Source organism: Megalobrama amblycephala, linkage group LG12, assembly GCF_018812025.1.
Source record: "Megalobrama amblycephala isolate DHTTF-2021 linkage group LG12, ASM1881202v1, whole genome shotgun sequence".
Taxonomy (NCBI): Eukaryota; Metazoa; Chordata; class Actinopteri; order Cypriniformes; family Xenocyprididae; genus Megalobrama; species Megalobrama amblycephala.
In genome coordinates, this window is record NC_063055.1 from 5,764,922 (window position 1) to 5,790,581 (window position 25,660).

Genomic DNA, 25,660 nt, shown 5'->3' on the forward strand with positions numbered 1-25,660 from the left:
CATAATGTATTATCCTGCCATCGCACGTTTGTCTCAGAGGACAGCATGTCACTAAATCAATGCCCTACGATCAGACTGACATTTCCATGTGATTCCCATTCATTCTGCTTAGAAAGGGGGTAATATAAATGTATAAAGAGCATGCAGTGAGTATCTTGATCATAGTTTGCTGGAGCCACAGTAGTCTATGTAGAGAAAAGGGTGTTTGTGATGCAGTTCGTCAGATGTTCGTTGTGCATGTAATGATATTCACATGCTCCGCTGCTCACTTGCTGATAAGGCAACAGCAGAGACCTTGAAGCGAAGCCTCGTTGTCCTGACCGGAGTCTCTTTTTGCTGCCATGTTTATACTTGACTGTGTGGTTACTTGAGGGTCTGTCTGTTTGGGATATTTACTCAAGCACTGCACTGTGAAATCCAATTAAATGTGTCTGGAGTTCAGTTCAGTTCAGTGGGTTGCATGTGTGCTGACCACCATACTCGCTAGTGGCTTTAATGCACTGGAAGGCCAAACACATGAAGAGCCGTCCCTGGTGAAGGTCTTCTTTTTATAACTAGTGGTGTTTGCTCAATCCATTGCTGTTGCTTATAGTTTGGGTTAGGGATTTGCACAAACCCTTAAAGGGTTAGTTCACCTAAAAATGAAAATTCTGTCATTATTTGCTCACCCTCATGTCGTTCCAAACTGTAAGACCTTCATTATCTTTGGAACACAAATGAAGATATTTTTAATATAATTTGAACGATTTCTGTCCCTCCATTGACAGCTACGCAACTGACACTTTGACGCTTCAAGTGTGATGTGTAACACGAGAATGAATCTCATTGTTTCTGTGTTACAAATATTCAAATTATCACAGAAGTACTGAGATAAAAGTTTAAATTTAGGATATAAACACTGATGTCTATGATAGCGATCAAAAGAGTAAACCAACTTTTGAAATGAACTTGGCGCTTCAAATAACGGTTGTATCAATTACATCTTATGCCACTAGTTGGCGACAAGTGACTGTTAAAAATGTATTGTCATTGAATCATTCATTCAAAAGATTTGTTCAAAAACACTGATTCATCCTGTAATGAAACAAGTATTTATTAATGAGTCATTGAATTAATTCAAAACCATTTTTTATATAATATAATTCATTCAAATGAATTAAACATTTTTTTTCCAGCAAGTAGAGTCCAGCAATTAATATTTTGTCAAAACCTCTAGTAAATTACATGCTATCTCTTGAAACCAAAAAATCGTGATTCTCAGTTATGACCCTGTACCACAAAACCAGTCACAAGGGTCAAGTTTATTTGAAATTCTGATAAATAAGCTTTCTATTGATGTATGGTTTGTTAATATAGGACAATATTTAGCTGAGATACAACTATTTGAAAATCTGGATTCTGAGGATGCAAAAAAATCTTAATATCAAGAAAATCACCTTTAAAGTTGTCCAAATGAAGTCCTTAGCAATGCATATTCACTCACAACAATTTTTTTTTTTTTTTATATATATTTACGGTAGGAAAATTACAAAATATCTTCATGGAACATGATCTTTACTTAATATCCTAATGATTTTTGGTCATTTTGACCCACAATGTATTGTTTGCTATAGCTATAAATATATCCGTGCAACTTATGACTGGTTTTGTGCTCCAGGGTCACGTTTTATCCAGAATCGTGCAGCTCTACTGTCAATTAAGGGACAGAAATCACTCAAATTTTATTAAAAAATATCTTAATTCGTGTTCTGAAGATGAACAAAGGTCTTACGGGTTTAGAACGACATGAGGGTGAATAATTAATGACAGAATTTAAATTTTTGGATGAACTAACGCTTTATGTATTAAACATTGGTGATTGTCCTGCAATGTTTGCACATGAACGATGCTTTAAATAGTGTGGCTTACATAGCTATTCTTCTGCAATGCATGATGATATCTTGTGCAGTCAGTCTGTGTTTGAAGAGCTCTCAGACTGTCAGTAAAATTAATGTATCCCAGCACATCATGAATAATCTGATGTTGACCTTAAAGAAGGAAGAATAAATGTGGAGTAGAAATATCACTGTCTGTTGATGATTTAATACAAGAGGTTCAAACGAACCTGGAATATGGAGCTCGTGAATGAGATCATTTTCCATTATCACTCATAAAAATAGCATGCAGGCTGTTATTTTGAAGCATTTTTATCCTCATTGTGTATGACAGTAACAGCTGGGGTCGTGGGGGTTTTCTCAATGCATTGAAAGTTATTACCCTAAAACATGTTTGGATCTCTAATCAATATAACTGCATCAAATATGTTTGATCCCTCTTAAACCAATAGATTTGAAGTTAAGAGACCTAGCTGGACACATCACAGATAGGGTTTAATTTCATATGCGTTCTTAGCATTTATTTTATTTATCAAAAATTTATTGGTTAGATTTTTTTTTTTATGTTTTTGAAAGAGTCTCTTCTGCTTAACAAGACTGCATTTATTTGACCACAAATACAGTAAAAACAGTAATATTGTGAAATATTATTACAATTTAAAACAACTGTTTTCTATGTGAATATATTTTAAAATGTAATTTATTCCTGTGTTCAAAGCTGAATTTTCAGCGTCATTACTCCAGTCTTCAGTGTCACATGATCCTTCAGAAATCATCCTAATATGCTGATTTACTGCTCAAGAAACATTTCTTATAATAATCCATATTGAAAACAGTTGTGCTTTCATGATTCTTTGAAGAAAGTTCACATTTATTTGAAATAGAAATCTTTTGTAACATTTTTGTAACATTGTCTTTACTGTCACTTTTGATCAATTTAATGCGTCCTTGCTGCATAAAAATATTAATTTCTTTAAAAAAATTATATATTAGTACCAACTGATATCACCGTGTTTTGTTTTGAACATGGTGTATTGGTATTGTGCATTGGAGGTACCATGTAAATACCATGAATATGATCATGAATCATGCAGTACCCTGCTGGTATTATCTTATGATTCCATTAATGTACCATGATATTATCACAATATTTTTTACCAGGAAGGTCTTGGTGTGAAGTCTTCATTTTAAAAAATAAATTATTCTGTTGTAGAAATTATAGCAGAAACCATATTTCACACCATGTTTTCTATGTCTCTGAATCTGTTTGCTTTGGACAAAGGAGTTTTGCTGAAAAATGTTGGAATGTGAGGGAAGAACGTGTTGCAAAAACTTGGATCCGTCTATTCTTAAAAGGGTGTGTATCTGAGCGAAGCACGACTACGATCAGCCCCACAACTCCCATGATCATTGTCACATAGTTTTGGAAGACAATCTTATCTCCTCCCAGACCGATATCACGAGTAGCTGTGAGCGAGAAAACTCCAGCTCCTTCAGCTCTGATCAGTCTGAGCGGCTGCAGTACTGTTATTATGACAGTGTGAAAGCGCAACAGTTCTCATTGGTCAACAGCCAACTCGGTAGATGAGTAGGAAGTCTGTCTGGCTGCTCGGCCTGGCGCTCTGTGGAGAATTACACTTGTGTGAATCAGCCAAACTCCCTGTAAATCTCCAGAGCGTCGTTAAAGAAACAGTTCTCGGGATGTATCCATATATAGGTTGGGAAAGAAGGAGGCCGACGCTTTACTGGCTCTCTAATCCAGATTGTCCTTTAGGAAGCCCCGTATGCAAAACAGACCCGCGCTCATGACCCTCTTGGCCTGTTTTATACACACAGAGTAGGGAGGGATAATGCAGTACGTTTACTTTACCTCGCCCTAGTTTGATTGCTGTGCAATACAGCACAACAGCCAGGTTTCAAGTAAAAATCGTAAAATGAAAATGATTTTTTACAGTAACGTATAAACTTTTGGAGATAGACCTACCATAAAATCCGAGGTTGTTAAATGATGATAGATGTTTCTGTGAAAGTCACAAGTAAGTGTGATAAATTATGGCAAAAACAACCACCCACTCCCATGAAGCACTGCTAATGACATAATCCAGTCAATCTTCCTGAACTCCCAAACTACTTATATGTTTGTACATAGCTAAATGCAATAAATTAAAAATATAATGTTTTTATGCTAACCGATGAGTGTAAATCAAAATTTATTTTTATTTAATTAGTTATTTTTGCTTCAAATGAAAGTTTGTAATTTTGTGATTCATTTCAGAGCTGGTTGGTTTGTTTCATGGTTTAAAGCTCTTTATTTATTTATAATTCCAATGGAGAAAATTAATGGAGGAAAAACTTCCCCTTAAGGTCATTGAAATAATGGAAGATTACTGTTGTGCTCTAGTCATAGTATCATCTTCTTTGCTGAGTAACAAATTCTGTGTGCCGACTTTGTTGTATTAAAGGCGTCCTTGATTATGATTTCACTTTTTTAGTGTGTAATGTTGCTGTTTGATCATAAACAACATCTGCAAAGTTACGATGCTCAAAGTTCAATGCAAAGGGAGATATTTTCTTTTACAAAAATCACTTTAAGGACTGCAACAAACTGCTGGTAGGGACTACAACAAGCTTCTTCCCGGGTTAGTGACATCACAAACCCCAACATTTACATAAACCCTGCCCCCGAAAACACACAATAAAGGGGTGAGGCCATGTTGGGCTGCTTTAGAGAAGAGGAAGAGTTGTTGCAGTAGAGTGTTGTTGCCATGTCGCCATTTTACACCGGACTGCTTCACAAACAAGGGTCAAGTCAACACTGGATTTGCACTAGGGCTGCATGATTTATCACAATTAAATCACACGCGATTTGGCAAAGGCTGCGATTATTTTACGCGCAGCTTGTCAGAGATGTACAGCTCTGTGATCAGTAGTAAAAGCTTCTCCATCTAAAAGCCAGAGGGCGCTCTTGCGCAGAAACTCCAAATATGCCCTGCTGCAGAAGAAGATAACATGCGTCATATCGCTGTAGCTGAATAAACAGAAGATTGAAACGCTTTGATTGATTAAACATGACTAATAAACACACGACTGCCTTATTCTGTGTAAGAAGCCACATCATGCTCAACTGTTATGGAGTGAGTTTGGAGTAAAAATATGTTGCCTTTTGTTGGACAAGATGTTAATAAATGCTTGTCATGTCTGGAAAGATGTTTGACGTTGTTTGTGTTGCTTTTTCAAATGTACATTATAAGCGACTCAAACTCGCAGTGCTTTCAGATGGATTAGCATTTGGAGCCATACTTCATTGATAAGCTGCGCATAAAAAAAATAATCGCAGCCTTTGCGATTTCATAATCACGTTTAAGCGATAATCGCGTTTAAGTTCAATGTTATTTTTTGTATCGTGTGATAAATTGTGCTAATTTGCACAAAAGATTAACATGACGACACATGCTAGTGGATGAGTTGAATCAACTCCACAACAACTACATAAATTTATCCACTAACCATTCAGAAACGTCCAGTTTCATTCTAAAAGTTGTAACTTCTTCCTGAGTCTCTCCATCAGTGTCGACTCCGGTTTGAACAATGTAAGGCTGAACACCGTTACTGACAATCCTCATTTTGGCTGCGTGAGATTCTCCAGCTTTGTTGTTGTTGAGCAACTGAAGCGAGAGCTGTTAAAGCTCCACCCTCTTCTGGAAAGTAGGCGGGAGCAGCAGCTCATTTGCATTTAAAGGGACACACAAAAACGGCGTGTTTTTACTCACACCCGAATAGGGGCAAATTTGACAAGCTATAATAAATGATCTGTGGGGTATTTTATGCTGAAACTTCACAGACACATTCTAGGGACACCAGAGGCTTATATTACATGAAATATATTACGTGACTTATATTATGTGAAAAGGGGCATAATAAGTCCACTTTAATAATTGCAACCTACGCAATGAAAGTCTTCATGCAGAACTATTCTCTTTATATTGTTTTTCAAGGTTCTCTAGAAAAGTCTGATTTGTTTTGGCAGAATCATTGATAAAAAGAAATTTTATCAGATAGCAATGTGAGATCTTAAATCTTGGCCTTCATAAATGCTTTACTGACCTCAGCCTCTGGAACAATGGCAGCAGAACTATGCCTTCAATTCAGCAGACGTACCCTTTAAGACGTTTATAAACGCCCACATGCTCATATAAAAGCCATCTGGTGGAGAGATTAGATTACTCTGAGGTGGTTGTTTCCATTCTGGATGTGTGTCTTCATTTCCAATATTATGAATTGTGAAAATTGTATGTTTGCACACTTTGTAGCACTAAATGACAGATGACCTTCAAACCCACACATTTATGCATCACAATAATTAGTATTTAAGGTTAGAGAATTGAACAGACATAAGTATTAAATGTTACTATGTGAATAGTTGTATATTGTTTTATTTAAGGATATGATACCTCACATAAGCATAAGAAACTGTCCAAATGTATTTGTCTCGTCATTACTGGATTAGGAAAGGACTCGTGTCCAAGACCTCAAGAGCCTAAAGCAGCCTAACATACATTTATTATTGGTACAGACTAGTACAAGTCTATCATTTTCATAAGCACATTCAAATTATGGGTCGTCTAGTCATCCAAAAACTAGCTTGATTAGTGAGGTTGACTACTTTAGGTTTTTTTTCTTAAAAGCTACCATTTAAACATTTTTGGACAATAAGATTTTTTTTAATGTTTTTGAAGTCTCTTCTGCTCACCAAGGCTGCATTTATTAAAAACAGCAATATTATAAAATAAAATAACTGGTTTCTATTTGAATATTTTTAAAAATGTAATTTATTCCTGTGATCAAAGCTGAATTTTCAGCAGCATTTATTTAACAGAAATCTTTTCTTACATTATAAAAGAATTTACTGTCACTTGATTAATTGAATGCATCCTTGCTGAATAAACATATTAGGCTAATTAAAAAAATTAAAATAAATAATCGAACCCCAAACATTTAAACGATAGTGAACATTTTTTAGTTTTAAGCCATCAGAAAAACTGAAATTGGCATAATGACTATCCATGTGTGTTGATTGGATTTTACTTCAAATTGGGTTTATGACCTTTAACCGATAAAAGGCCACAGTTTAAGGTGTTGACATGACCTCACAAGCAGTTGGGTTAAGCATAATTGTAATGTTAATGCACTTATTGTGAATTAAATAGAGTCTTTTGGAAACAAAACAATTCCCTCCTCCTCAAGTAGTTAACTTTTATTAAATGAACTAAAATTGCAAATACAGAGGGAAAGGCAGTGCAACAGAGAGTTCATCTGATTACAGTTTTACTTTAGCATGTTGATTTATCGGCCCTGCGTAATATTTAGACATGGTCTACGCTTTCTTTATTGTTGTAGGGTAATGTGATTTGGAGCCTTTGGGGAAATAAACAGTGGAGTGAAAGGAGCAACTGGGAGCTGTGTTGATGAAGCTTTACTGTTCTGTTTCTTGTTAGGATCCCATAAAAGTCTATCTCTATTGGTTTTTGCATATTTTCATTTTTTGTTTCATAATTGCATCCATATTTCGTGCTGTGCAGGATATGAAATAAACACAAACTGAGTAGGAAAAGTAAAAAAAAAAAATTGGTTTGGTTGTTGCTTTAGGATCAAACTGTTTCAGGTTTGTTTCAGAGCAATCGTCTCCACAAAGCAAAATTGGTGCAGTTTAATGTTTAAACCCGAAAAGGAAAATTCTCTCATTTACTCACCCTCATGCCATCCTGAGATATATGACTTTCTTCAGATAAACACAAATGGAAGATTTTTAGGAAAATAATCCATCTTTGTGAGTCCATATAATGGAAGTGATGCTCAGCCATTCACGGTGACACTTGTCTTTGCAAACACCTCTAATAATAATGTCAATATAGTTTCCACTTCCCGAAGGTCCATAGTTTCATAAAAAACAGCACAGTGGTACATAAAGAGTTAAATGATGAGAAAATATAGCTATCAAAGAGCACTGACAGGCATTTCGGTCACACATGCACCACTCACGGGTATAAATAGAAACCTCAGAGGTTTGGCCGGGGCTCACGGAGGAGAACCGAAGGAACACAGTCATGATATTACAGTTGAAAGCAATGGCTGTTGGTTTCACCAAATCCCGCTCAAGCTATAGAGTGTTTACTAGTCAACCCCCAACCCCATAAGAATGAGATTTTGCCCTTGAGCAAGACACTTGACATTTGCCCTATGCGTTTCTCCTAAAGCACACATCCTCTATGTCCCCTTAGGGCACTTTTTCATATTTCCCTATAGCGAAATCGAGGTTATCATAAGAGTTGTATATTATGTGAACCCTGGGTTAGTAATGCGTGTGATAGCCTGAAGCGGATGTGATTAATCGCAGTGTCGACCAAGTGAACAGTCTTTAGCAGGTACTGTGTAAGTGTTAGCTAGCTGTGAACAAAGTGACAGCGTGACAGACAGAGCGAGATGCTATTACTGTTCTCTCACCTTCCGCTTCTCTTTCCTTCCTTCTTAATTCAGTGAAAAACACTTTCACCATGTGACTGCTTCTGTTTAAATGCAACGGTGAATTTAATAAACCTGGACCTGTAGTTCTCTTAGGTTATTGTAGCTAACAGGGAAACAGTGTCTATGCTAAGCCATATTATATTATATTATATTATATTATATTATATTATATTATATTATATTATATTATATTATATTATATTATATTATATTATATTATATATATATTATATTATTATATTATATTATATTATATTATATTATATTATATTAATTATATTATATCAATGGACCTGTAGTTATCTTAGGTTAGCTAACAGGGAAACCGTGTCTATACTAAGGCAAACAAGATCTTTATTGTGACTTGCATTTTTATGTCCCATGGGGTTACGTTACGTTACGTTACGTTACGTTACGTTACGTTACGTTACGTTACGTTACGTTACGTTACGTTACGTTACGTTACGTTACGTTACGTTACGTTACGTTACGTTATACATCTAATGGACCTGTAGTTATCTTTGGTTAGCTAACAGGGAAACAGTGTCTATATTAAGGCAAACAAGATCTTTATTGTGACTTGCACTTTTATGTCCCATGGTATTGTATTGTATTGTATTGTATTGTATTGTATTGTATTGTATTGTATTGTATTGTATTATATTATATTATATTATATTATATTATATTATATTATATTATATTATATTATATTATATTATATTATATTATATTATATTATATTATATTATATTATATTATATTATATTATATTATATTATATTATATTATATTATAAATAAATGTATTACACTTTTTTTTATGAATTCAAAGAATATTTTTCCTTGCCTTTTTATTTTTTTAAATTAGATTTATTCTATTTCCTTTTATTTTTATTTTTAATTTTAAGATTTAATGTTTTTTTTATTGCTATTAAAAATGTATGTTTTTAATTAATTAATAAAAAATATTTATCTACCTATATATATATATATATATATATATATATTATATTATATATATATTATATTATATTATATTATATATATATATATAATATTTATTCTTTATTCATTTAAATGATCACATCACAGACATATTTCCTATTTTTTCCAAGGATATGAATGTATTTTGTATTGAAACAGGAAGTTTGGGTAGGACATTTTTGTCCCATTCTTGCATGGATCTTTAAAACACCCAATTTTGTCATTTGTTTTTAAATTATGTCTTCATTTATTTTGTTGTTTTTGAACAGTTTTTGTCCTTTATGTCCCAAACATTCAAACCTTTTATATATTTTTACTACTTTACTTCTACTACTAATATATATATATATATATATATATATATATATATATATATATATATATATATATATATATATATATATATATATATATATATATACAATGTACTGTATTAATTTGACATAATTTTCTGTTGTTTGTTTGTTTTTTTTGTTTTTTTACAGGTTTGTTACCTGTATTTTGAACTTCATTGCCTTGTGTTTTAGGATTAACAGAAATGTCTAAAATTACTGGATAATGTCCTGGTAATTTTCTGCCAGTACATTATTCGTTTTTTTTTTTTTTTTTAACATTTTTTTTTTTAGTGTATATATTTATATACAAATGAAAATCAGTTTTTCCACTGCAACCACAATATGTTTTTTTTTTTTTTCATTTTTTTTTTTTTAATGTTAATGTACTTGGTTAGCAAGGTAAATAAAGAGCTTAGCTATCAAATTAGCCCTAGCATGACAAAGGATTTAGGCCATTTTATTGCAAAAATGTTTGAATTCACAAAATTAGAAATGTGATGGAAATGACATTTGGCTCAAATATATATATTGTATTTTATTTCTTCTGATACATATATGTCCACTGTTGTACATTGTTAGTAGACTAAATAAACTAGTGAGAATAGTGACCCTTGAATGAATAAGGCTGCATATTGTGTGTGTGTGTGTGTGTGTGTGTGTGTGTGTGTGTAGTGGTGTTTGTGGACGTGAACTAAAATGCTATCTGCTGCTGCAGCTGTAGGCAGAGGATGAGATGAAGGAAAATCAAGGGAAAGTGAAGACAGTGTCACTGTGTCAGCGTGTGGGAATGCCGTGCTGCCGTTTGAAACCACGGACAACGTGGCAGGACTCAGGAGAAAGAGAGCAGCGCGTCAGCGGAAGCTCTAATCGCTCGAGAGGGAGCTTTAACCCACTCGCTCAAATCCTGGACGCTTTAATCTGCTCAAGTAAACGGGGAGGGGTTGATAAGTACAGAGATGGGTCTCAAAATCACGAGCTGATTAGACGGCTCACGAGAGAGATGAATGTGTGTCTGGAGAGAGGAGGAGGGGGGCGTCTTCGGTCTCGGCTTCTCCACAGCAGAAAATGTAATGAGAGAGGCAGACAAAATACAACATGTGACCTCTAAACCACGTTTCTTTTTTTCCAGCAGTGAAGGGATGAGAGAAATGCATGCAGCACTCCATGGATTTTCCTATACGTGTAGCATTTTATGCATTTTTTCAGCATGGTCAGCGTCCAAGTCCACGTGTGCACTGGTGTCGATGTGTAAATGATAAAACCATGTGATATGGTAGACCGATGAATCAAATTCACTGTGCTCACTGATCCATAGGTCTTATTCATGATAAGAGCTAAATGAATTTCTGTTTTCTATGTAAATTGTGTCATTCAATTCAATGCAGCAGTAAATGTATGCATTTGGGAGATGCTTTTATCCAAAGCATACATTTGAACAGTTCATGCATTCTCTGGGAATTGAACATATGACCTTGGCATTGCATGCTTTACTGTTTGAGCTGTGGGAACACTTACATTATTTATTAAGTCCTTGTGCTTGTTTCATGAATGAGACCTAATACTTTAAAGTACCCTATTATGCTTTTTTGGATATTACTTTTTATGTAGTGTGTAATATAGGTGTTTGTGAATGTAAAAGGTCTGTAAACATTCAAAGATTAAAGGTGCCCTAGAATTAAAAATTGAATTTATCTTGGAATAGTTAAATAACAAGAGTTCAGTACATGGAAATGACATACAGTGAGTCTCAAACACCATTGTTTCCTCCTTATATAAATCTCATTTGTTTAAAAGACCTCCGAAGAACAGGCGAATCTCAACATAACACTGTTACGTAACAGTCGGGATCATTAATATGTACGCCCCCAATATTTGCATATGCCAGCTCATGTTCAAGGCATTACACAAGGTCAGCCAGTATTAACGTCTGTATCTGTGCACAGCTGAATCATCAGACTAGGTAAGCAAGCAAGAACAATAGCGAAAAATGGCAGATGGAGCAATAATAACTGACATGATCCATGATATCATGATATTTTTAGTGATATTTGTAAATTGCCTTTCTAAATGTTTCGTTAGCATGTTGCTAATGTACTGTTAAATGTGTTTAAAGTTACCATTGTTTATTACTATATTCACGGAGACAAGACTGTTGTTATTTTCATTTTTTAAACACTTGCAGTCTGTATAATTCATAAACACAACTTCATTCTTTATAAATCTCCAACAGTGTGTAATGTTAGCTTTAGCCAAGGAGCATAGCCTCAAACTCATTCAGAATCAAATGTAAACATCCAAATAAATACTATACTTACACGATCAGACATGCTGCATGACGAACACTTTGTAAAGTTCCATTATGAGGTTTATATTAGCTGTGTGAACTTTGTTTATGCTGGTTAAGGCAAGCGCGAGCTCCGGGGGAGGGGAGCACGAGATTTAAAGGGGCCGCACAGCCTGAATCGGCGCATATTTAATGATGCCCCAAAATAGGCAATTAAAAAAATGAATTAAAAAAAAAGCTATGGGGTATTTTGAGCTGAAACTTCACAGACACATTCAGGGGACACCTTAGACTTATATTACATCTTTTAAAAAGACGTTCTACGGCACCTTTAAAGTGCACAATAAATGTTGTTGTCTCCCAAAAGAAAGAACTGATTCTGAACTGCCTGAAACGAGTCATTATTAATTCCATTCTTACTTCCTGCACAAGCCTGCGTGAATTTGTAACAAATTTGCATAATGCCAGCTTTTATAATCTTCATTGGCTGCCCGCAAACATAAAACTCTGTAGTTGTAGCTGAGGTCTGGAAGAGTTTGGTTCGTGTCATTGACACTGTTTTCGGCGCTGAGAAAGCAAATCCACTACCAAGAATGAAAACTCATGCTCGAATTGATACGGTAAAACCGATGCCATCGTTACTGTTCGTATTAGTGTTGCACAATATACAGGTACTAGAAAGGTATCATGATAACCTGTTATTAAAAACGGTACGATACGAAATTTTATTAGTACCGGTACTTTTAGAATGACAGCATTCTAATAAGAGTCGTATATTGCATCGATGTGTGACAGCAGGAGCCAGGACGTGTGTGCAGAGCACTGCCTCCACTCCATACAGAAGTAATATATGCACAGAGAATCACAATAAAAGCAACAAAGAAACATGCATGCATGCAAAAATAAAGCGTGGGACGCTCGCGATGCCAGGCTTAGACCTGAAGCGTATGCACAGAAAGCTGCCTTTCAGACAGCATGCGATCCTGACTTAAAATATCACCCTGTAGTCAATAATTGTATCCCTTAAAACTAATTTTTGATCATCAAAATTACATATTTAAAGTTTTTTTAAAATGGTTAGAATGTAACTCTACACCCTTGCTTCATTTAGTATGCGCAGAACCATGAATATGCTAATTAGCCCCGCCTCCACTCACTCGCACAAACTCAGAGATCCACTCGGTCAACTTACTGAGGTAAACGCTGCTCAATGATATCGCTTTTTACAACGTTGGACACATAACAGTCATTAATATGATTAGCCTTTTGCTTGACTGTTATCATGTATTGCTAATGTTACACAAACCATGTTCAGACAGCTGTCTTCTAAAAATCAGCATCCTTACAAATGCTTTGAACAACTCAGAACATCAGTCGAGAAATGCATATAGTTCATCGTAACATCGTAATAAACATCATACACTCGCTATATAGCTAAATCTACCTGATTTTTCATATATACAGAAACATATAACGGGATAACCTTCTCTTGAGACTCGCCTGCTTCAGATCGATCATAGTTAATGATATGTTAAAGCCCGTCGGTACATTGACGTGATTGGTTACAAGGTAGTCTGTGATGTCAGAAACACCAGCGATTTCAAATTATATTTTAGATCACTGCAGTTTTAAAGAGAAAATACTCAGCAATGGTGTTGACTCATGAATTTGCACATGATTTGTCTTAAAGCATATTTAAAACACCACATAGACAAATAAACAACATTAAATACTTGATATTAACCACTGGGGGACTTTAAGTTCTCATTCACAGATTATTGTGCTTGAATGGTCAAAAATATGTCAAAATCCATGTTCTGGTGATTATTCACGTAAACGCAGTCGGGTATGTCTTTAGTGTACGTAAACAGTTGAGAAAGAAATCGGATGTGTTTCAATGTATTGGATCCATGCAGGTCTTAAAGTGACAGCAGCCTAATATTCCTGCTGTTGTCTGTGTGATTAATGTTTAACAACAAAAGAAAAAAGAAAATCACACTTAATATGAGTATGCAATGAACACTGATCAAATGCGTGACTATTCTTGACATTTCATTTCTAATTTTTTCACAAAACACAATGACTTTATTCTCAATTTAATGTTTATTTTATTTAGACTTTTTTCTCCAAATTTAAGAAATTTAATTTAATGATTTTTCTCAAAACACAACTTTATTCTCAATTGAATAATTTATTCTCAACATTTTATTTCAACTTTTCTTGAAATTTAACACGTTTTTTTTTCGAAACACAGCGAGTTTATTCTCAATTTAATGAGTTTATTCTCAACATTGTATTTAGACTTTTTCTCGCATTATAATGAATTGAATCTCAAGATGGTTTTTAATTTTTTTTATTATTGCTTGGCCCTAATCCTCCTAGAGAATGTTAACGTGATTGGTGATTGTTGCAAACATTTCTGTTAGGACGTTCACACTGGCATATAAATATTACTATTATTATTATTATTATTATTATTATTTTATTTTTTATTTTTTTAAATGAAGGGGAAGAAATGTTCAAAAAGCAAGGTGGGAACACGCTGGTCAAGTGAGTTTTTAGTTTCTTAAAAATTACTGTTACTGTTTTAGTTTTTTGCCTTAACTTTTAAAAATAAAGGTTCCAAAAGAGGGTTTTCACAGTAAATGCTGTAGAAGAACCATTTCTGTTTCTCCAACAAACCTTTCAGTGAACAGTTCTTAAAAGAACCATTTTTTTTAAGTGTGAGGAACATTTTAATAATCTAAAGAACCTTTTGTGGAATGGAAAGGTTCCATGGATGTTAAAGGTTCTTCATGGAATCATCAATGCCAAAAATTAAATTTTATTTTTAAGAGTTGTTTGATAGATTCAGTATCGATATCGAGGTATTTTAGTCGGGTATCATATCGAAGTCAAAATTTTGGTATCATGACAACACTTGTTCATATCACTATATCAAGTGCTGAGGAGGCCTTCACAGCTGAAATTCAGATATGGTAATGGACGTTTGGTTTCTGACCCCAAACTTTTGAACAGTAGTGCACTATATTCATCTCTCTCGGCTCCTTGACTTTAAGACTTCCATTATGAGACTCAGACTCAAATACCAAAGTCAAAGATCACTGAACCCACATTCCTGCCCCGTCTGCGCTGAACAAAGCATTGCATTCCTGACCGCTCAGAGAAGCGCTCATCTATACATACAATAGTATCAGAATTGAAATAGAAGCCTGGAACGCTGTAACCGAAGCAAGATGGATTTTCTTTGCTAGAGATAAGCGAAGCTACTTGCAGTAAAAATCAATGGCATCATAAATCTTTTACTCCTTATGCACCATTCTGAAGGTCTTCCTTGAATATCTGCAACCTGGTTCAATCCCTGGGAGAGATGCTTTGAGCAGGTTTGGTTTAGGGAAGACCGTAGTGCAGAGGTGTAGTGTAATATCTGTTATCTGAAGCCGTTTACAACAGAAACTGCTTTTGGAGGAAACTGATAAAACCTTCCGTTTGGACTACAATGTCCTTTTGAAGTTTATCAGGAATCTGCTTGTTTAACCTTGGTTTACCTACTTTGTTCATATAATTCTGGTTAGTAGGCTGCTGAAAACTGAATTGCATTGTAAATGCTAACTGCTTATTGTATTCACAGTCACTTGAAAGTCAGCTGAGGCTTGTTTTGAAACAGACCGGATATTATTAATCATGTTTTTAGAATCATGCGTTCTCACAAGTGAGCAGACGACCAGCCCCCTCTATCTGAGTGTGTTGTTAGACATCTGGTAAAGGGGGCGTAACAAATCCAGCCCTCTGGGAGTCAGTTCGATATGTCAGCAAGCAAACAGCTGAGACTCTCAAGGCCTCATTCGGCCCTGCTCTCACACCAGCTCCATTACTGACACTAGACCCTCCAGTACAACAACAGCCGGCCATAATCCACCGATACACTTCCTGTCCTTCGCTATGGCTATGTTCAGAATAGCATGTTGCATGCTACTCTTGCTATTTTTGCTGTATGTAGGTGTGCAAGCGTGGAATATCGGAATGGCCTTCTACACTGTAAAAAAATATTTTTTTCTTTTGTCAAATCAACTTCAATAATTAATTTGGTTCAGATAACAATATTTTGAGTTCTGTTGATTAAACCTCAAATACTCTTTTTTCTTTTTTTCTTAATTTTTTTTTTCTCATATTCTCAAAAACCCCCTTTTTTATTTCAATGAACTCAATATTTGAAGGCAACCAGGCAACTTTTTTTAAGTTAAACCAACTCAATTCTTTTTTACAGTGTATATTTGTATTGCACTTCATTTGATCTTCCATTTCCAGTGTGATTCTTGAACTGGAAACATTATCAGAAGAATTTAGATATTTGTTTATAAAATTGGATTAAAAATGCTAAATAACTCAGTTTTTTTTTTTTCTCCAATTAAACATTCGAATTCATGAGACCATGTGACAACAATGTTGCATATCGTTCAAAAGTTTGGGGTTGGTAAGGTTTTTGAATGTTTTTATGCACACCAAGGCTTCATTTATTTGATCAAAAATATAGTAAAAACAGTAATATTGTAAAAAAAAAAAAAATCATAATTTAAAATAACTGTGTTCTATTTGAATATATTTTAAAATGTAATTTATTCCTGTGATCAAAGCTGAATTTTCAGCATCATTACTTCAGTCTTCAGTGTCACATGATCCTTCAGAATTCAGTCTAATATTCTTTTTATCATCAACGTTGAAAACAGTTGGCTGCTAATTTTTTTTTTTTTTTTTTTCAGGATTCTTTGAAAGTTCAAAAGAACAGTATTTATTTGAAATATAAATCTTTTGTACACTGAAAAAAATGAATTTACACAACTTTCACTCTGAATTTGGTAGTAAATTTCACAAATAATTACAAAGAAATGTCAAGTAATTACAAAAAATATCTTCACTGTCACTTTTGATATATATATATATATATATATATATATATATATATATATATATATATATATATATATATATATATATATATTGAAGTGTAGTACTTGAAATTTATTCTGCACAAGCCCCATGTGTGTAGTGTGTTAATTAAATGTTAAAAAAAAGATGATGTGTGTGTGTGTATTTGTCTAGGGGCCAATAAAAGTGCATTGAATGCTGGGAATGAAGGTCAACCCCATTAACCCTTAGTTCATCCCTCCGAACAAAAAAAACAGTGAACTGTTCCACTAAGTCTATTATAATCATCTTGTTGTTGGTGTATTTTGGCCTTGAGATAAACACAAGAGGATGAATACACCTCTGGAGATGATGTTAATAATTGAATACAGGAAATTTATAAATGGCTCCCTCAGTCGCATACTGCGCTATTGTGCTATTATTAGTGCTGATTTCTAAGGCAAGCATTACTATTATTATTATTGCTCATGCGTAAGATTAGAGATTTAAACAAACCCCTGTACGTAAGTATTAAACATTGCCTGGTAACTCGGCCTAATGTGTATCTGCTACATACATGATTCATTCCTCAAATCATGTGACTGTTCATATTTATTTACTTAGATTTTATTTTTATGTTCTTAGATTTCTTTCTTTCTTTATGTATTTTTTTTATTCAGAATTTATTTATTTTATTATTTTTATGCATGCTTTTAATAATATGAATGCTGTTTACCAGCGCACGTGAGTCATTGGCCTGTGGCATTTAGACTTGTGATGCCGTCAGTGAGCATGCGCACTGTGTAGAAGTCATAATAATGGGCCGGGTGACAGTAGGCAGATGGCCTTCTCTCTAGGGAAATCAGGGGGGTAAATCTCTCCATTTAAAGCCTACACCCTGTGCCAGGGTCTGAGAGAGCAACAGCACTGCGGACCCAGCAGGGGTGAGGAAAATGAAAGGGAGAGAGTGAGAGATAGGGCAAACCCCGTGCCACGTAATCTCAAGTCATTCTCTGTGCGAGAGGATTATTCAGACCTTTGACAACAGGGAAATACAGCCATCACAAATCAGCCTAGATGCACGCTATAGCATGAAGTGTCTTGTCTGGAGGGAAGCTGTGTGTAAATTGTGTGACCTCAGAGATCAGCCGACTAGTTTCTTCACCTGATGTCAGAGAAATTGGTGTGACACACTTTCATATTCTGTGTCAGGATTCATCATTGTGTTCTCAGCCTCTACTCGGTGTCCTAAACGGAATGTTAATCCGGCTTGAAACCCATCTGGATGGATGATTTTGCAGTGGTTTATGTCGACACCAGAAGCATTTGCTATGTCATTGTGCTTATTTACATTACTGGAGGTCTGGAGGTCCAAGATTTCAGAAACCCACAACTTGAGTTCCCTTATATCAGGGGTGGGGAATGTTGATCCTGGAGGGCCATTGTCCTGCAGAGTTTAGCTCCAACCCTAATTAAACACACCTGAAGCTAATCAAGGTCTTCAGGATAACTAAAGTTGAATGCAGGTCAGGTGAGTGTTTTTTTTTCCAGGGTTGGAGCTAAACTCCAAACAAGATAATGGCCTTCTATGATCAAAGTTCCCCACCCCTGCCTTATATACTGCATTTTTTGCATTTTTTATTTATAAAATATATACACTACCATATTTTAATATTCATAATATATTTACTGTACAATATTCACCTCTAAATTATGCCACGTTTACCATATGTATCTAAAATAATACAAATATTAAAAGAAATGCATATTATTTTCAATTAATACAGTGTTTACGTATAAAATATAGCAGAGGAATATAAAATACAATGCATGTAAGGCAGATTGGTCCCATCTGGGGGGGGAAACACAAAATTGTACCATTGTATCCACAATATATTTACATAAATACATATAAAATAATATAGACATAAATACATAACTAGGGAATACACAGACCTTTAAACATTTGTTATGTTATCTATGTTCTATGGTGATTAAAATATTGGCTCATGTTATTTGAAAGTCTTAGTTTTAATTTTATTCAAATTTGTCCCAACATTTCTGTAATTCGGGTTGTATTAGGTTTTGTATTTGGACGTATATATTTAGACATCATAAACTACTTGATTGTGGCTGATTTGTAGATTTTACCCAAAAATTGCTCTCTTTTTTTTATTTTTTTATTTCCCATTCACTTCCATCTTATGTAGATAATAAGCATACAAGTACAGCTCATTTCCACTTGAAAATTGAAAGACTGAAATCTCCAGTGCTCTTTTTAAGATAGTTTCATTTAAATTTCGAATTAGTTTTTTTTAGTTTCACATTAAAAACCTGCACATGCAAGCCCTATAGTAGAAAAAAACAGGCCATTCCTCTTTCAAAAAGGTGACTAACTCTTTAGACTGAAAGACAGGACTTCCTTTAAGTGTTGTGGTTTCTTTTATTCATTTTCTTAGGAGTGGCTTGTCTCCTTCCCCTCATACAGTCTCTGGTTGAAGTCAGTACATGTAGATGATGACAGACGGGGTCACGTGCGTGATCATTTGTGATGCCTATTTTTAAGAGAACCTAATTACACACCGCTACACATGCGGTTTAACTATAAGATGGTTATTCCATGAGTCACAGGCCCTCGATCTGTCCAAACCTTTTTAATTGAGTACATTTCAAATGTATCAGTTCAATTAATCACATCAATCTATTATTTTAGAGTAAGTGAAACGGCAGTGTTACAGCTGCGGAATGTTTTTAAATATTAAATTTTATTTCTGTTTAATAAATATATTTTATATTTATTCACGTTTTTGTGATTGGAGTTATTGTATGCTTGTATTTGTGTGTAGCTTCCACAAAAGTAGTACTTCCATGTTTATTTTTATTATTATTATTATTTTGATATACCATACTATATTTTTTCTTAGAAATACCTCGGAGTGCATGAATTTTAGTAGCGTGGTGTATATCAAAGTATCATAGTAAATCCGATATCATCACTGTATTAAGTCTGATTCTAGCAATGCCAAGGTCATTAGTTTGATTCCCAGCAAATGCACATTTAATGCATTCCTTATATACATTATGCATCCTAATATGTATAAAACTATGTACCTTGAATGAACTGTAAGTTGCCTTGGGTAAAATAATTTGATTTGTGATGCAAATGTAATATAACATGGTATATGTGTCAAAATACCATAGTATTGCCAAGGCACTTTTTAGTAGCTAACAGTGTGAATTTAGAATATACAACAAATACGGACACAATAATTGTGGCATTTTTGCTTTGAATGATAATATTAGCTGTATCACAATATATACACAGTCCAAATTAAACCCTCTAAACTGTTGTCAAGGAAACAGAGCTGAGGATGGTAAAGATGATGGTGAGGGGAGGAGGGACCCGGTCCTGCTGCTGCTGCTGCTGCTGTCTGTGTGTGTGTCAGGGCAGTCGGCGAGGGGTGGGGGGCGCGAGGGTGCATTTTATTTCCTTATTATATCCGCATTTTCGGTGTCATCATGGCCACCGCTGCAAAAACCTCTAGTATATTCGTTTTAGTGTCGTTTTGGTGTTATTAACTTGGTTTTTGCGCTGGGTTTGTGTAGTGAACGCGCGTTGGTTTCGAGGCGCTGGAGATGCGCGTGAGAGCGCAGATCCTCCTCGCGCCTTAGATCGTTCGCCGGTGGACTGGAGGAGCAACCGGAATTGCGTTTTATTTAGCGTTAATCCTATTCATTTGATTCTTATTTCGTCCTTGAGTGATTGGGGGGGATTGTGTCTCCCCGTTCTGTATTTTAATGACTGGTTTCGTATTTTGCTGCGCGATGTACATGGATAAAACCAGTGTGCTTCGGGGTAAGAACCTTTTTTTGCATCTATTTCGACATATTAGGCGTAATTGGGGGTTTAAAAACGGAATAGTTTGGAAATATGCAATGTTGTATGTTTGCTCACTGAATGTATCTGCAGCATCATATATACACCATCATGGCCGGAATATCATACATGCATGTTCAATAGTTCAGTGTGTCAGTATGTAAAGTGGGTGTATTCACCATCTGCCGTATTATCATTAATAATTTGCATTGACATTGGATTATTTTTAGCATGCATTGTCATAAGATGTGTATTTTGGGTTTGGATGAAATTTTAATGCATTTTATTCAGATTTTTTTTCTTTTGGTGGAGGGGGATGGGCTTTTACATGCTAGTAAAATTAATGACATGTACCTGTGATAGATATGCAAGCCAATGCACATGATAAATCACTCCAACATGCACATTTTGAGTAGTCTGTGCAGTGCTGCTGGTGCTTCACCTACATTTTGCAGGCTGGTGCATCACTGCCTGCTGCACACGGATGCAGGGAGACATGCAGTGCAGCCTGACATGTAGACGTGTGTGTGTGCGATTGAGTCTACAGGGGTCTACTACTGCTGTCGCCGACCCCTGCGCTTGCAGTGTGCATGCCTTTTGAAGGTTATTTGATGATGCAAAGACAGCGTACACCTGCCATCATTAGGGAATGTGAGCTGTAGGTGTGTTTGCGTTTCCATGTTGTTGTCAGGCTATGTGAAATGCAATGTCGGTTTCTTCATTCCATGTCTGATGAGCTGACAATCTGTTATTCTAAAAGTCAAGAGAGAACGTATGATACATCAAAACAATGCCTGTTTAGCTGTCAGTTTACCACAGGGTGGGTGTGCCTGACTACAGTATCCATTTCAGCAATGCGTTCCTTTAGACTGCTGCATTTGGGAAATGAATGAACTACATTCTTCTGAAAAGCATCCAACTTTCTGCATCACAAGTATTCTCCTAAAACACTGTTAACTTTCATGTATTAGCTTTGTACTGACCTTCTTCGTGCAATGCACGAGAGATTTATATACAAAAGTTTGGAATGATTAAGATTTTTTAAAACATTTTTGAAAGAAATCTCTTATGCTCACCAAGGCTACATTTATTTGATCAAAAATACAGTAAATTCTAATATGCTGACTTGGTGCACAACTGTTTTCAATATCGCTAATAATAAGAAATGTTTCTTGAGCATCAAATCAGTATATTAGAATGATTTCTGAAGGATCATGTGACACTGAAGAGTGGAGTAATAATGCTGAAAATTCAGCTTTGATCACAGGAATAAATTACATTTTAAAATATGTTCAAATAAAAACCAGTGTATTTAAATTGCAATAATATTTAACAATATTACTGTTTTTACTGTATTTTTGATCAATTAAATGTATCCTTGGTGAGTATAATACACTTCACTTTGTTTCTAAAACATTAAAGGGGACCTGTTCTGCCCCTTTTCACAATATGTAATACGATGTAATGTGTCTGTGAAGTTTCAGCTCAAAATACCCCACAGATCATTTATTATAGCTTGTCAAATTTGCCCCTATTTGGGTGTGAGCAAAAACACACAGTTTTTGTGTGTGTCCCTTTAAATGCAAATGAGCTGCTGCTCCCGGCCCCCTTTCCAGAAGAGGGTGGAGCTTTAACAGCTCGCGCTTCGGTTGCTCAACAACAACAAAGCTGGAGAATCTCACGCAGCCAAAATGAGGATTGTCAGTAACGGTGTTCAGCCTTACATTGTTCAAACCGGAGTCGACACTGATGGAGAGACTCAGGAAGAAGTTACAACTTTTACAATGAAACTGGACGTTTCTGAATGATTAGTGGATAAATTTATATAGTTGCTGTGGAGTTGATTCAACTCATCCACTAGCATGTGCCGTCATGTTAATCTTTTGTGCAAATCTAGCGTTGAATTGACCCTCGTTTGTGAAGCAGTCCGGTGTAAAATGAGGACATGATAACAACACTCTACTACAACAACTCTTCCTCTTCTCTAAAGCAGCCCAACATAGCATAGTGTCATGCTAGACAGTTAGCATGCTTTGCTTGAACTTTTGCCATAGCGTTAGAACTGGTACACCGTTGTTGCTTGCGAAATGTGCAGATTAAGGGGCGGTAAAATTATGAGATCCCCTTCCTACGTCATTAGGGGCGTGGCTTGTTTTTTCACATGCTTGCAGAGAAAGGCTTACCAAAACAAAGTTACTCAGTTGTCCTTTTTCACATTTTCTGGGTTGGTAGATGCACCGGGGACCAGATTATAGCACTTAAACATGGAAAAAGCCAGATTTTCATGATATGTCCCCTTTAAAAAAAAGCTTAATCATTCCAAACTTGTGACCAGAAGTGTAGGAGAATGACAGACAGATGTGTGCAGTGGTGTTTTGCTGATGTCTGACCCATTAACGCAGCCTTCAGAGGCACAGATGTCGACACCTGCTTTAATCTACATTATTGACCACCTTCTGTAGGTCACCTTAATCATCTGTAGTTCTGACTGACTGCAGTATTTTTCTTAAACCTTCCAAAGATTCCAGTAATGTTTCCCTGCAGATTTTTAGAAAGCCTTTCGCGTGTTGTTATAAAAACTTGTTTTTCCACTTCACAGACTGTTGTGTTTGTGTTTTAGCTGTGTTTAGATGAGAGCAAATCTTTGCTGAGGCTCAGCTTGTGTAAAGCGGTGGCGTGTTGACTGTCCTGTCAGTGCACAAGCTCCTGATCATGATAAAAATAGTCCTACTGTTTCAACACGTCCCTCGGCTCACGGTGGGATAGATATTATCAAAGACAAAGTTTGTTTTCACTGCTGTGTTTTTTCATAGCCTGATGTTTGCTGTTATGCTTTCTGTTCCCTACATGTTGAGATGAGCAGAACAATAGGTATAAAATCCGATGTCTGGCATTTCTGAGCCGGTTCCCATTCCATATCAGAGTTCATGAAATATTCATGGAGAATCACGTAAGACAGATGAATCAGCAAAGTGGTGTGGTTATAAATTGATCCCGAGTTGACGGACAGACACAGGGATTCTGACTGGTCATGTTATTGTAACACGAGGAAGCCCTAATCTATAGACATCACCCAACAGACCGACACATCTCTAACCACTAGCATCCTATTTTATCTTTGTTCCAAATCATAGGTAGCATTTTAAGGCATCATCTGATGCTAAGTCTGTTTTGCAAGGTAGGCAACATGATTACTGCCTTCTAAGATACACTGGGGAAAAAAATGGTGGAGAATTTACTAAATTGCTAGTAACTAGTAACTTACAAATCATTACAAGTAACACACATTAAACTTGAAATTTCAAAGCAGAAAGACTGAAATAGTATTTTCTTGTAAAATGTTCTTTTTTTCTTTTGTGCAAATTGTTAAGTAAGAGATCTTCCTCAGAAAAAAATCAAGATGTGAATAAAGTGAGGATAATTCTGATTATAAATAGGCTTATAATCCAATAAATATTGAAATATATAGATGAATTTGACTGTTTCAAACTGTATTTATGTTATCTTTCATACCTTTCGGTAAGATTTTTTAATGTTTTTAAAAGAAGTCTCTTATGCAAAAATACAGTAATATTGCATATATATCACACTCTAAAAAAATGCTGGGTTAAAAACAACCCAAGTTGGGTTGAAAATGGACAAACCCAGCAATTGGTTTGTTTTAACCCAGCAGTTGGGTTAAATGTTTGCCCAACCTGCTGGCTAGTTTTATTTCACTCAACTATTGTTTAAAAATTACTGTATTGCTTGATTAAAATGAACCCAAAGTATGTTGGAAATGAACATTTATTAAAGTGTTTAATGAATAATAATTAAACAATAAACATTTTTACATTTCTTATTAATAAATGTTCAACTTTTGATTATGCCTGTTGCCTCTAATTATGTCTGATTTTTAATTTCCAACCTTTTTTGGGTTCATTTTAAGCCAGCCATATTGTAATTTTTACACAATATTTGGGTTAAATTGAACTGCACAGCACGTTGGGCAAACATTTAACCCAATCGCTGGGTTTGTCAATTTTCAACCCAACTTGGGTTGTTTTTAACCAAGCATTTATTATTATTTATACCCAGCATATAGTATTATGTGATGCAAAGCTGAATTTTCAGCATCATTACTCCAGTCTTCAGTGTCACATGATCCTTCAGAAATCATTCTAATATGCTGATCTGCTGCTCAAGAGACATTTATCATTATTATCAATGTTAAACTGTTGTGCTGCTTCATATTTTTGTGGAAACCATGATACATTTAAGGATTATTTGATGAATAGACAAAGCGTTTATAGAAATATAAATATTTTGTAACAATGTAAAAGTGTTTACTGTCACTTTTGATCAATATAATCCATCCTTTCTTAATAAAAGTATCAATTTCTTTCAATATAAATGAAAAAAATCTTACTGAGTAACTGAAAAAAAGAAGCCACGTGGTTTGAATTCACTGTACCGTTCTTTCACCAGTGTGAAAAGCCAGTGAATATGTGTCTGACAAGCTGGAAAGTGTATCATCATTCAAATAAGAGTGTTTCAGTGTTTTGTGTAGTGTAGACATCAATCTGAATTGTGAAGGTGTAACTGACATCCTGAGATCAGACCCACGGGGTGGAGATTTCTGCAGAGGTTGTCAAATGCGAGTCCGCTGTGCCTCGGTGCCTAGACGGCAATACCTCCACCGTGCCAGAGCTCGTTTTTTACAGGCCTCTTGGCACCATTTAGGAGAAGAATCTGACCTTCGTCCTAATGAATTTCTGTAGCAGTCACTTCCTTACAGTGCAGGTGCAGGGTTCATCCTGTTTGCTCATGCACGAGGTTTTGTGCTCCGTGTCCAAAGCTCAAAGTTTGACCTTAGAAGGTTTCCGTTTGGTTTTTAG

At 35.3% G+C, this 25,660-nt stretch overlaps 1 protein-coding gene across 5 annotated transcripts in view; it reads left to right on the top strand.

Annotated features, from left to right (window-relative positions):
• fgd1 (FYVE, RhoGEF and PH domain containing 1) overlaps window positions 1–25,660 on the top strand; it is a 56,843-nt gene that overhangs the window by 2,986 nt on the left and 28,197 nt on the right. For 2 of the 5 annotated variants that reach the window (XM_048210347.1, XM_048210348.1), the window contains exon 1: window positions 20,328–20,762. The exons of the other annotated variants lie outside the window; for them this stretch is intronic. In XM_048210347.1, the coding sequence (XP_048066304.1) occupies window positions 20,705–20,762 (58 nt within the window). In that variant the 5' untranslated portion in view covers window positions 20,328–20,704. Of the gene's footprint in view, window positions 1–20,327; window positions 20,763–25,660 lie in introns of those variants that run through there. 5 annotated transcript variants of the gene reach the window in all.